At 43.4% G+C, this 14,592-nt stretch overlaps 1 protein-coding gene across 1 annotated transcript in view; it reads right to left on the minus strand.

The window, feature by feature from the left end:
* Nucleotides 1–14,592, minus strand: part of CNTNAP2 (contactin associated protein 2) — a 1,523,154-nt gene that overhangs the window by 155,643 nt on the left and 1,352,919 nt on the right. Inside the window, exon 20 of the mRNA XM_057550506.1 lies at nt 9,072–9,205. Coding sequence (XP_057406489.1) covers nt 9,072–9,205 — 134 coding nt within the window. The remainder of the gene's footprint in view (nt 1–9,071; nt 9,206–14,592) is intronic.

A 14,592-nucleotide genomic window follows, 5' to 3' on the forward strand; every position in this document is an offset into this window, starting at 1 on the left:
TACCTTTTCATAAACTGCAGTAGGCTATGTATTTGTTTCTTGTTTAACATACACGCTACTCATGGTTTGTTTTAAAGGCTCTATGTCATTAGTTTTTTTAACACTGAGGTCATATTGCATGCACTTTTCTACACCTTTCATTTGTTATCTAACAACACTTTGTAGAAATTGTGCTGAGTCAGTTTTCTAACGTAGGTGGATGTATTTGAGGAAGGGTCCTCTATGGCCTCTGACCAGACCACCTAATTCATGGTCAATTTAAATACCAGTTAAATCACAGTGTTTAGAGTCTAGGCTTGGGAATCAGACAGACCTGGGTTTGTACCTCAGCTCTACCCCTTAATGACCTCTCTGTGTCTCTGTTTCATCATCTGTAAAATGGGAATAATGGTACTTATCTCACAGGAGCGTGATTTGCATAAAGTACAGTCTGTAAAGCACTAAGACAGAGACTGGTGCATAGTACACTCAAGAAATATTGATTGCTTTTACTACTACTACTACCACTACTTTATTAGTGTTATTATTATTGCCTTCACAGGATTTTCCTGTGTTGGGTTGAGGTGGGATTCCTGGAATCTTTGTTAATATTCTTGAGAAAAGCCATTTAAACCAATCATCTTTATAAGCAAATCCAGCAATTTTTAAAAAGCTTGCTCTATCAACCTCTTTTCCTAGAGCCTTTAGTGTACACGTTTCACCTCCCAGCTGCAGGTGGCATTCTCTGAGCCACGTGGAAGGCTATCTTATCACCTCCTAGGTTGCTCTCTGCACTTTCCTGTCTCTAAACACAACACAGGTCAAAAGAGTTTATCAGACAAGCATGCTACTATCTCCCACTGCTACCCTAATCGACTTCAAACACTAACCCCTCCAAAAGACTTACTTTTATTTAAAACCCTTAAGAATTTTCAAAAGTTTATAAGGCAAACTGGCAGGGGTGAGCCTGGGTCTCTTGATGGCTCTCAAAGGTGACAAAGAGGCGATGGGGTGAGCAGTGACCAGCCCCGGAAGGAGGGGTCCGGTTATATGGGTTCTAGATAGGAGTCTGCCTCTCGTGAGCACTGGGACCTTATTAGTCACCTGGACATCCTCAATCTCTGTTTTCTCAGCTGTTTAATGGGCTAATAGTACCTGCTGTTCCCAACTTATAAGGTTGAGCACGTCAAACGAGGATACATATGAAAGTATTTTGAGTACCACATAACATGATTATTCAGGCCCTTCCAGTACAGAGAGAATTTCTCCTGGCTTGAGGCGGTTACTTGAAACACCTTACAATTGAACATTTCTCCACATACAAAAAGTAGTGCCACCCTGCCCATCAATGTTTCATGTCAATTAACATATATAGCTGCCCTATAAGTCCATAATCGAATCACTTTTCATTTTACTGCTAATAAAATTCCTCCAACAATTTTTCATTGTTGTTGCAATCTATTTTATTTATTTTTGACCTACAAATAACTGTACCTAATTAATGTATTCAACTTGATGAGTCTGGAGTTAAGTATATACCCACAAAAACATCACCACAATCTATAAACTTCTTTTTTGTTATAGTAGCTAATGTAGCCCCAATTAACATAAATGAGTATCTTGAAGCAGAGTACTGCCATAAGAGAAACCTAAAATTTGTAGCATTGGTCCTGTGGTACGGATATTAGAGGCTGGAAAGACAGACAGTAATGGTATACAAGCAAATGTTTTGTAAATCTGTCACCGCACATAACCTGGAAGGCAGACTAAGTGCCTATGACCTGTGGCTTTAGGGAAAGTGCTTCAAAAGAGCCAGAATGGCCACGGATATCAGTGGTTTCCTGCTGCCTATGTCAAGGAAGAGATGAGTTCAGAAAAGAATTGGCCAGTTTCCAAACATCAGTGAAAGGGAATAGAGAAAAGTCCAAAACTTTAGAGCCTCACACCAGACAGTAAGAAATAAAACTGTAAAAAGCTTTGACCAACGAAGGCACATGAAGATTTTCAGCTCAGCAAACTGGCTCAGTGCCATGCAGGAGGTTAAAATTAAGAGTATTTACCCCACCACAACCACCTAAGCTTCTTGTCTCAGATGGCCTCAAGGTAGCTGCCATGACCTTGAGAGAGAGGCAAGGGTCCTTGGAAGCAAATGATTATGTCGGTCCAAGAGCCACGTCTAGGGAAGAATGCAGGGCGTATCTACTGGTACATGAAACTGACCGGAAGCAGACAGATCAGAAGCCAACTCAGGTTCTGAAGGAACTGTATTGGCAAAGAAACTGCAGGTCTGGTCTACAAAGGCTTGTGAGTGTAAAACAACCCTCAGTGTAACTGACACCTGCAGGAAATGGTCCCTGGAAGCTGCACAGCTTCAAGCAATGCATTATCGCCAACATTCAGTTCAGAGGAGAGCCATGGAGAGCCATGCAAATAATGGACAGGAATTTAGCCTATTCCACGGCCAAGGGCGGCAGCAGGACGTCCTCAGAGCGTCTACCCAGCATGATTTCATCACTGTTACAGAACACAGGACTTTCCTTTTTAAAAAATATTTCTGATATAAGGCAGACTTTCATTGGGTTTAGCCACTGACATTTTAGGGTTGTTACAGCAACTGGTGTTATCCTAGTGTTATCCTAGTCTTTTTCTATATTCCTGGCCTTTAGCATTCACCGTTTGCTGCTATTGTTGGTAACACTTTCCTCTGACCATTTTTAGGATTCATATTCAATATACAGCTCAATTAGCAATTGATGCAACTGCTGTTATACAATTCAGTTGAAATTCTGATTAATAGCAGGTAAGAAATGATGGTCTTTATTTTAAGAGATGTAATTCACTGACTCTGAGGAACATTTGTTTTGAAAATTCCTGATGAAAACAATTGAAGTCATGCTCTTTGTGCTATAAAAATGTGGGGACCTGATCATCATTTGTTTCTGAGGACTTGGAATTATTTAAGAAAGTCCTTATTTTACTTGCAGCAAATCTGTTAGCTTCTTCTTGGCAAGGACTGAACTGGCCCTCCAGTTAGATGAAAGCCAAAATGATACATCTTTACCATCTGTTCATTTGATTTTTAGAGAAAATGGATTAGGAGTATCTGTGCCAGAGACTATATCCCTGAACCCTCCATTGTATAACTTCCATAAAACCCCTAAATATTTGACAGTTATTCAAGGAACATGTACTTAATTCATTTTTTGAGCTAATTTTATCCTTGGATCAGGTGAGAATATCAGAAAGTTGTATCAGCTCAGCCCTTGTCCCCTTCATCTCCCATCACCCTGTTCTACCCCACTGCCTGCAGAACTGTTTGGGCTGAAATCCATTTTTAAGTTATACTTGACTTTCCCAAGGAAATGTTACATCAAGCAGGTTTGTGAAAAACACATTTGTTGCAGAAACGCTGGTGAAGGCCCTGTGTACCACCTCTCTCGGTACCCACTATGTAACAAGGAGGATGAAGGGCCTTCAAACTATCACTGCATGTTTAAAACTCTGAAGAAATATAGCAAAATGCCAACATTTTTAATGTTTGGATGGTGGGTCCATAGGTGTATGTTTTACTATTCTCTGTACTTTTGCATATTTTTGAACTATTTTATAACTTCAACAACATCACTCAATTTCTAACTGGCCAGAGGTATCCACTTCCAACATTTGATGGTCACCCTCCCAGACATCTCTCTACTAAGTGATTCAGCTAAGAGCATGTGTAAACTTCAGTGTGGTAGACCTAGGTTCATCTAGTCTTTTGCTACTCACTGCTTCCTGATTTTGGCTGAGCTACATCACACTCTGAGTGTCAGTTTCCACATCTCTAAAACGGGGATGCTAATGGTGCATTCCTCGTAAGCCTCTTGCGAAGACTCAATGAGAAAATGTGTGTCAAGTGCTAGCACAGTGCCTGGATCACAGCATCAATAAACGTGAGCTACCATCATGCATGCGATGTTGCCAAGTGGATCGTGCTACGGGCAGCTTGCTATGCCAGTAAATAGAATCCATGGTAGATAAAAAAAAGGAAAGAATGATAGAGTAAGAAAAATTCCATTTCCCTAGAAGAACTGGTATATTTTATGCTTATGGGTTGTGGACTTCTGGCCACCAAGAAGTTCCGAGCCAAACTTACACAAGTGGGTAAGACCTTCTGACCTGGGTAACCGTATTCCATTTCCCCATTGTCTTGAGGCCTTACTTTCTGTGACTTACTTTAACTCTCAATTCTGTTTTATGTACTCCCTGTAAACCACCTTACATCCCCTGTGCAACGTGGCTGGGACGAAAGGAAGGAAAGAAGGAGGACGGGAGAAGCCAGGGACGGCAGGCAGGAAGGAAAGTAAGGAGAAAGCATTTGTAACACAAGGCTTTGAAATTATTCCTTGTAATGGTGATGTTCAGTTCTTAGATGCACGCTAATTGGCACAGTTTTTCATCACAGTATTTTTTGGGTGCTCTCTGCCTGCTCGGGGTTTGTTTTACATTTGGCATTAAGCCTTTAGCTTTATCACGGGTGCAACTGTGAGTTTCCATAAATGATGCAACTTGAGGGTTGTCCTGGGCTCTGGTTTGCGCTGGCATCTGAGAACTCTGAGAGTCGGTTCTTCATTCTCTATGTGGACATTGGGCACTTTGTTTTTCGGCAGCGAATGTTTCATCCAAGGTCAATTTCCCTCAAGTGCTCAGCACCATTTCAGACAGTGTGTGCTCAAGGAATGCAAATTAATTTAATGTTAGCTTTAGCCAAACCCAGCTAGGAAAGCAAACCTGCTTTTAAAAACACTGTGAACACTGACAAACATCATCTAAATTATATGATGTTTGCACATATATAAATGTATAGAATTTTACCTTAATTCCAAAGGCATCATTCCATAGCACTTTTTTTTTTTTACATCTTTATTGGAGTATAATTGCTTTACAATGTTGTGTTAGTTTTCTGCTGTACAACAACGTGAATCAGCTATATGTATACATATATCCCCCTATCCCCTCCCTCTTGAGCCTCCCTCCCTCCCTCCCTATCCCACCCCTCTAGGTGGTCACAAAGCATCAAGCTGATCTCCCTGTGCGATGCAGCAGCTTCCCACTAGCTATCTATTTTACATTTGGTAGTGTATATATGTCCATGCTACTCTCTCACTACATCACAGCCTCCCTTCCCCTGCCGTGTCCTCAAGTCCATTCTCTACGTCTGCGTCTTCATTCCTGTCCTGCCACAAGGCTCATCATACCATTTTTTTAGATTCCATTTATATGTGTTAGCATATGGTATTTGTTTTTCTCTTTTGACTTACTTCACTCTGTATGACAGACTCTAGGTCCTTCCACCTCACTACAAATAACTCAATTTCGTTCCTTTTTATGGCTGAGTAATATTCCATTGTATATATGTGCCACATCTTCTTTATCCATTCATCTGTCGACATTCCATAGCACTTTTAAACTCATCTTTGAGTTAGCCTTATTTTTGTTCTTTGATTAGAAGTACATTTTGATTTGAAATTATTTAACTATATTTGTCATTATATTTTATTGTAACTGGGGGCTATTAGAATGGGTTGAGGATATATGTGTGTTTTACATTTTTGTTCGATTATAAAAATGCAACATACACTTGTAATTAAAAAATGAGGAAATATAGAAAACTCTAGAGGAAATGAAGTCATTTATAATCCTTTTACACACAAATAATCATGATTAACATTTTATTATATCTTTCTCCATACATTCTTGCGGTTGTAGAAGTTCTCAAGATGGATCTGTAGATTGTTTCCAGGAAAAAAAAATTAGAGTGTTTTTTTGGAGTTCTAAAGGTGCCCTTGGAATTACGTCCACACTCTACAGTCTTCCCTGCCTGCAAGAAAGCAGGTCATGGGAGCAGGGAGTCGGCCCGACCTGCTTCTTTGGAAGCAGGCACCATATCTTTTCTTCCTCCACCATGTCTACCTTTGTTTTCCATCTGGGCTGGACTGGAGAGGCCGGGCTGACAAAGACCAGTGTACCCCAGACCATGAAGTCTTCCCAGGCTGCATTCAAGTGGGTTGAGGCATCTGCTTTCTAACCATGTCAAGAAATCTCAGTGCAATTGCATCCCATGGTATGACAGAAGGAGGAGGTGGGGGACCCGGCTTTCCAACGCCCTGGGTACAATTCCTATGGCCGAATTAGTTCCATGCCTTTTATTTATTTATTTATTTATTTATTTTTTTTTTTTAAGATTATTATTTTTTTCATGTGGACCTTTTTTTTTTTTTTTTTTCATTTTATAGCTACTTTATTTATTTATTTATTTATTTTTGGCTGTGTTGGGTCTTCGGTTCGTGCGAGGGCTTTCTCTAGTTGCGGCAAGTGGGGGCCACTCCTCATCGCGGTGCGCGGGCCTTTCACTATCGCGGCCCCTCCCGTTGCGGGGCACAGGCTCCAGACGCGCAGGCTCAGCAGTTGTGGCTCACGGGCCCAGCCGCTCCGTGGCATGTGGGATCCTCCCAGACCAGGGCTCGAACCCGTGTCCCCTGCATTAGCAGGCAGACTCCCAACCACTGCGCCACCAGGGAAGCCCCAGTTCCATGCCTTTTAGAATGCTTCCCACTTCTCTCTTCTCCTTTACCTCAAAGCATTGCGCAGCCCAAGTTTTTCATACCCATCGTGTTTCCTTTTCCTGGAACTGTAGTCCTGTTCCTTGGAGGACTCTCCCCAATTCCCCACGCTGACCATGAGGTTTGATTAGGGGCTATCAGTCATTGTTCCCCTCTCCTCACGATAGGGTGAGTGTGTGACCCCAGCCAGGTCAATCAGAGACCTTCTCCGGATTTTAAAATGAGAACCAAGAAACTAGGACCTTGCTTCTGGTCCCAGCAAAACTGGGAAGATGTGAGCCGACTTCAGTGTCTGTGTCCCATGATGTGTGGAAGATGAAGCCACCTGCAAGAGGAATTGCCCAGTCCTCCAGAGGCAGGTGACAAGCAGAGAAGACGGAGGGAGGGAGGGACGGAGAGGGGGAAGAAGGGGAGGGAGGGAGGGAGGGAGAGAGAGAGGCACTCGGTCGTGGCCTAGGCTTTGTTTTAATCCTCCAGGTCCCCTGGATTCTTTCAAAATTTTGGTTTTCCCTTTCTTAAATTCTATAACCTAGTCTAGGAATTTTCTCTACAAATGAATTCTGAACTGGTTTTCTGTCCTTTGTGATCAGAAGAACCCTGGGCAATAGAAGCCGATTCTCCCCAGCCCCGCTTTGGTCCCCTGGACTCTGCAGGCCTCTGGCTCCTCCACTGTCCAGATTTCTCAGCCTTTCCTCAAGAGCCCCAAGGCCTCAAAATAGTCCATCCGTCTCCCCTTCTTCAGGGTAATCGCTAATTTACTGTAGCAGACAGCAGCTCTGATGAAGCTGATATTTGTTCTTAAAGAGCTGCTGCTTCCTTCCAAAGATTCCCCAGTTGGTGGAATTTGGCAGAAGGGAGGCCTTCTTGACCTTCTTTACTCCAGACTCTCATTTGGGGAAATGCACCAGGAAATGGAATTATTTAGCCTATCACCTGGACTCTCTTCTCCCACTCACCCCACCCTCGGCTCTGCACGTGGTTCCTCAAGCCACAGGGCTCAGTCCCGACACACGACGCGTTTTCTTGGAGAGAGTGAGATTAACCTTGCAAAATTCCGCAGCTGAAACAGCTCCCTTCCTTGACACTGTCCTTCAAGCTGATTGCTGAGCTCTTTTCAACTTTTAATATAATTTTGCAATGGTGAAATGGCAAGATAATCACTTTCTTTAAGAGAGGTGACAGACGGCGCACTTTAAAACAAGAGAATGCCTCTAATCAAAAGCCAGTAAACACAATGTTGATAAAATGGTATAAAACCACCCCTTTCCTGTAATGGTATAAATCACCATACTAATCCTGGACTTGCTGGCTTTTCTGAATCAAACTTGAGTTATGGTGGAAGATGGGCGTGGTTTACTCCGTAAGTAATTTGCAGCACCTAACACGTGACAGGCACTGCGCTAGACTCAGCGACTGTCCATCACTCTGAGAGAACCTTATTTATGCCCCATTTGATTGATTGCGCAATAGGCTGTAACTGCAGGTTGTCATTTTCCTAGGAAAGGCCTCTCCTGAAAATGCTCTCTAGCATTTACTGCTAAAGGCCAAGCGTAAAGTCCATATCAAGTTATGAATTTGACATCCACCAGTGCTCACGAAGAGACGGGGCTTATGCCTTTCCTTTGCAACCTGAACTTCCCACAGTTACCAGCCGAATCCGAATCTGAATGAGGTCGGAGAGGCTGCTGAACCCCTGCCAAATGACATTCCACTTGACTGACAAAACAGCGTCCCCCTGCTGTTCTTCTTCCTGACAGGTATCTATTTTGAACTCCTTCTAGAGAATGCAGTGACAGTTCCAGCCTTGATCTTTGCCTTAGCTCCCAGGGAGACCTCCCCATGCCATGTTTTATTCATGGTGTCTCCCAGGCTGGTCTCTTCATTGTAAAAATCGGTCGTGGGGGTAGGGACACTCCATGAACCTGAAATAAAGTTTGAGTGTCACAATAAAACTGTCCCTTTGTGTACGGAAAGCCTACAACCAGAGTCTGAGATGCTGGGGAAGGTTTGTGTACTGAGGATTTTTAAGGCAAAGCATCCATAGAAGAAAAGAAAATAATTATTCACATTGCATTGGAGTCGTGAAGGAAGTAGGTCAGATAAACCAAAATAACCTTTGCCGGGAAATGTGATAAGCTTCAGACATCTGAGACCATGGAGAAAAAAGATGCTGCAATGGATAAAAGCAGTAGACTGATAGATGTGCAGGGCTACAAGCAGGAAAGCTACAAAGAACGCACAGAGTAAACATTTATTCTACCTTCTCCCAAGAAATCTCTTCTCCATCAACTCCGTCACTGTCCTTCCTATAGGAACTGGATATCTTTCTACTTCACAGGTTAGAAGTTTGTAGGAGAAAGTATCAGAAGCATCTCTTCCACCTGCTCTAACCGCCCAAAACAAAACCAATCAAAACCAACAGCCAAGCATGACAGAGGACAGAGATTGCAACCCTGCATCACATCCGACTGATGAGTAACACATGTGTACCTTGAGAGTGATGGTCCTCTCATGACGGGTGACATTAACGCTGTGGGGCTGCCCATTGGCCATGCTCCTGTGGTCCACGTCAATATTATACGGCTCCTTGGTGCCACCCAGGCTGTACTGGATCTGTAAGCTTCCTACATAGAGAAAAGAAAAGAAACTCAGTCATTTCTCCACTCTAGATTTCATTTTAATGTCACTTCCCCCACCCCTTGAGGCTAATTCCATTAAACTCAGCTTCAACGTCCATCAATATCACTGCCGTTCTGAATTCTGAGTCACTAGCTCAGAGGCACACTCATCCATAAAGGCTCACAGCACCAGGCACACACATGTTGACAATCTACCAACAACAAGCCATCAGTGACCATCATCTCCAAGTTGAAGCAGCAAATGGTATAAACAGTCCAAGTCGGGATTGCGCCTGGGATGGCAGAATGAGAACACACATGATATAGGACCATGGAGACGCCTACACGCCCCACAAAATACTCTGTGAAATAAAAAATAAATGCAGGATGCTGGGATGGTCTCATGCCATCGGCAAAGTGTGACACTCAGCATATAAAAGAATCATGAACATACAATATTAAGAATAAACATAATTTACAGAAGATAAATACATGCATGGGATTTTGGGTGGCTTCACTGAGACCAAGAAAACAAAGCAATGGCTTTCATTCTAGGTTAGCGACCTCATCAATCCAAATGCAAATCAAAGGCGAAAAGATGGGTCCTCATTGCCTCTCAGCTGTAGTTCACTTTGCCTCAACAAATTATTCTTTTTTCTCTTTCTTGTTTCTTCCCAATAATGACAAGCAATATTCAAAAAGACTAATATAATATTCTAGATCCTGCTTTTAATTAGTCTGCACAGCAAACGTAGCTTTTATTTCTTAGTTATGATTTTTAAAGGCATCGACTTTTTATCTCATTTTTTACTCAAATTGGAATCTTGGTGTTAATAGCTTTTGACATCTCAGAGCTTAAAAATGGAGCCAGTAATTTAGCAAGAGTTTGGCCAACTGTAAAGCACCTCAAAGATTCTTTGTCGCCTTTTTCATTTTCCTTCCAGAGGAACAAAACTGATATTCTAAGTTGTGAAATAGAACATGATAATTAAAACTTAAAAAGTGAACAGAAAAAAAGAAAGAAAGTCACTGGAAACTCCACCATCCAGAGGTAACTACTCTAAATATTTGGCAACATCTCCTTGTCGGTAATTCTCATGTCCTTATGTGTACGTAAATAAACGCAATAGTTTCTGAATGCTGCCCTTTCTTATTTAGTGTTACATGTGCCATTTAAAAGATGGAACTACGTTCCTGGAATTGAAAGAACAATCATGAATTACTTGCATTTCCTATTTTTCCTTTCTGAACAAATCTGGCAAGGCTTCACTATTTCTGAGTTTTCTCTTGGCACTTGATCCTAGATTCCTTTGCTTTATAGCGTTATCAACCAAGCACTGTTGCTTTCGTCTCCTGAATGGGTCTAAGTTCACCCACTCTCCCCCATCTCCACAACCACAGGGCCTCCACTGGCACCTAGAATGCCCTGGTATGGTTCCCATAGGAGCCCGCCCCTGCACGCAGAGCTCCTGGCCTGACTCAGGGCCCCTGTGCTGGCCACTCCCTATCAGTGACCTGACGGCCACCACCTGAGCTTCACCTGCATCGGCTTCTGCCTGGATCACGTGATCCAAATCAGTCCCTCCTTTAAAAGTGACCACTCTTGACCCCATTTCACTCAGGCGAGTCCCCTCTTTCTGTGCTCTCTTACTACTAATCCACTAATGGAGGTGTCTCACTGGGACCTCAGACACAACATACATGAAACCAAACTCTTGATCTTCCCCTCCAAAAACTATTCCATCACAATTTCCACATTTCAGTTAACGGCCACTTTATCCTTCCAGCTATTCCTGCCTAAAAGCCCTGATTCCCCTCTTGCTCCTACATTACACATGTGATCTATCAGCAAAGCTTCTTGGCTCAGTCTTTAAAACACACCCTGAATCTTACTGCTCTCATCACCTCCATTTCTATCCGTGGACCAAGCCACCCTCGTCTCTTGTCTGGATTACTGTACTAGCCTCCATACCAACTACTGCCCTTCCCCCACGTTCCCTCAGCCCAGCCTGGCCTCCGCCCCTCACATACCTGGTCTCTCCACACGGCAGTCAGAGCGGTCCTCTGCTCAGAACCCTCCCATGGCCTCCTGTCTCAGAGTAAAAATCGACGTCTTCCTAACGGCTCACCAGGCCCTCTGTGATCTTCCCCCTCATCTCTGACATAACCTCTCGTTATTCTCCTCTTTTCTCACTCCTCACCCGAACACACTGGCCTCTTTGTTGTCTCCCCAGATGCTGGCATGTTCCTGCCTCAGGGCCTTGGCACCTGCTGGTTCTTCTGCCTAGGATGCTCATTTCCCCATTATCTGCATGGCTGACCCCTCACTCCCTTTAGGTCCTGCTCAAATATTGTCTTCTCTGTGATTATTTCTGTGACTTCCTTATTAGAAGCAGAATTTACCCACTCCTTTCCCTTGGCCAGGCTCTCCCTTTTCTGCCTTACTTTTTTCCCCATGAGAGTTCTTACCATACAACATACTACATACTGTACTTAATGTGTTTACTGCTGTCTTCTGCTAAAATGTAAACTCCATGAGAGTAAGAATTTTTCTTTATGTTCTTTATGACTTAATTCCCAACGTCTAGAACAATGCCTGATACATGGTAGGTGCTGGATAACTACTCGCTGAGTGAATGGATGATGGTCTCCTTGCCTCTGTGCTTTCTTCCTTCCCATGTTTTCTTAGCAGAGAAATCTTTTCAAGATGCATAACCGACTAGTTGTCTGGCTCACTTAAAACTCTTCAAACTTTCCAGCTGCTTATAGGATAAAGACATACATTCTTAACATAGCTTATGATGTCCTGTCTGATCACAGCTTGCCAGTTACTTTATTTTAAAAGATGCCATTTACCCTCTTACTTTTTACATTCAAGCTACCTAGGACTTCTCTTATTCCCTAGGAAATACAATTCTTTCTGCCTCAGGACCTTTGAATATGTTGCTCCCGTTTCCTGAGCTACTTCTCTCCCCACCCCTCAGTGATTTACCCTATTTTTTCTTTATTCTAATAGCATTAAAAACAATCTAGTGTTTGGCAGTGAAGGAGATGATTAGGCAGTTCTTTGGCTACAGGTAGAAAAAACAAGTCAATTGTCTTGAGTTTTTATTCTCCACTTTACTTCTGGTGCTCTGACCTTGTATGATCACAGCCAGTTTTCTTAAATACACAGCTGTATTCATTCATCATTTAAAACTTAATTCCTTTAGAACATACTTATTTAGTGCCCCTGTTGAACCCAAGTTTTCAAGGTCTAGAAGTGGACTGCCTGGCTGGCTGTAAGTGTGGAGTCCACTTCTAATATAGACATCCATCCCCAGCCCCTGTACGGTATGGGCCAGGCCGTGTCTGGATCTGGGGATGCGAAGAGAAGTAAGAGAGGGCTCTGCCTTTGAGGCTGGGAGTCGGAGGAACTGGTAATTACGCCAAAAAAAAAAAAAAAAAAACCCTGGACATTTTTCTCCCTACTGTCTCTTCGTCATTGGCCCCTTTATGTTCTCCAGCTCATTAAAATCAGTATTAAGTTGTTTTCGTTATTTTTTCTCTTTTCTGACTTCTCTAATTGCTTCACTTAATGGCAATGGAAATGATTTGCTTTGAGGAAAAAGATGAGTTGGACCTTAAAATTTATATATAGTGAACATCTATAAACAGTAATGGCAATATTCTTGAATAATAAAATTTAAATGATATATTTATTCCTTTCAAACAATAGCACAAGAGAACTACTAAATGACGGAAGGAGAATATTAATATTTGTTCATTAAAATAAAATATTATTAAGATGGAGAGATACTTCACTTCTTGCATCTCATGTTCATCTCCCGGGTGAATTAAAGCAGTTATAAGGGACTACTCTTTCATTGGCTGCAGCAAATAATGTGCTTAACAGATTTATTCTCTCCTTGTCGTCAACATTACCATCAGCAAACAATTACAGCGCACCTATTGTAGGCAGGAGATGTAGTGTGGGGGCCTTTCATCTCACTGGGAAGACGGGGCACATTTATAACAAAGATGGATAACAATACAGTGCACTAAAAGCCAAACAAATGACATTGAAAATAAGTGTAATAGAAGTTTAAAGTAAGGAGAAGTCATTGAAAGGAGGTGAGACTTGATCTGGGTCTAGAATGAAAGGCGGGTATTAAGCTACAGAGGAAGATGGAGCTTTTCCAGATAAGGGCACACAGCAGGCAGCAGGGCAGACGTCCTTGGGGCGCGTGAGGAGTCGAGTTCCTGGAGAAGGAAGAGCAGGGAGGTGTGGCCTCACTATGCGGCAAAACGTAGATTAAATCATGGGCTCTGGATAATAACCGCTAGCACACACACAGACAGTGTGTGTGTGTGTGTGTGTGTGTGTGTAGTGTGTTGCACTTACTAACTCGCTTGACTCTCACAGCACTGCTCGGAGGGAGACACTGTGTAACTGATGATGAGACGGAGCCACGACTGCCCCAGATCTCACCATCTGCAAACGTAGAAGCAGAATTCAAACCCATACGTTCCGGTTCCGCACTCTGAGCTCTCACTCAAGAGGCTGGTGGGTCCTGATTGGAAGGTGCTGGGACTCGGGATCTGTCCTCCTGCTCCTGGGGAAGGAGGCCCTCCTGGCTGTATGACAGGGACACTGTGTGTGAAGGAAGACCTACTCTGGCTGGGCTGGGCAAGGTTCGGGTGACTGGAGGCAGAGAGACGGCCGGGACAGAGCATCCCAGGGGCGTGCTGAGGTGCACTGCTGCCCCACGGTGGGGTCACGGGGTGCCAGGAGCCCGGCTACCCTCAGGCCTCGGCAGATCTGTGGAGGTAAGGGCTGCTGGAGCCCCTGGGCTGGGGGCCTCGCAAGCACAACCTCATGCAGCTGCCCAGGTTCCATTCAAAGATAACGTTCTATGTGTGCCACGCCAGGAGCAATGTCGGGAGGCACTGAATCAGAAGACATCTGCCAGGAGAGCAGCAGTGGGGAAGCAAAGGAAGTGATACTCTGGAAGGACATGGTGAGAATAGGATGCACAGGACTCGTCAGGCTGGATGGCCCACAAGAGGCGGAAGGACGGAGCGTTCATGAATGAGGCCAGGCTGTGGGTTCCGGTGTCTGAGAAGCGGTAGCACCGTCAGAACAAGAGGGGCCTGGTTCTGGGAGCGGTGAGGACAATACAGCTTCCAATATGTTAAGTTTAAGAGATGCCAGGGCATTTAGTTAAAACTGTTTATTTTATTTTATTGACACTTTGGCTTAGTCCTCATTGATTTCTTTTCCCTGAATGAGTTCCTCAAATTTTTCTAGCTTTAAATCTCAATTCATAAAAAATGGAGCATTTGGAGTATGGAAAAGCCAAATTTTCATTAGCAATTGAGGACGGCCTTGCAATAATTAGAGAGAAACTGTC

This window comes from Balaenoptera acutorostrata, chromosome 7 (assembly GCF_949987535.1).
Source record: "Balaenoptera acutorostrata chromosome 7, mBalAcu1.1, whole genome shotgun sequence".
In the NCBI taxonomy this organism is placed as follows: Eukaryota; Metazoa; Chordata; class Mammalia; order Artiodactyla; family Balaenopteridae; genus Balaenoptera; species Balaenoptera acutorostrata.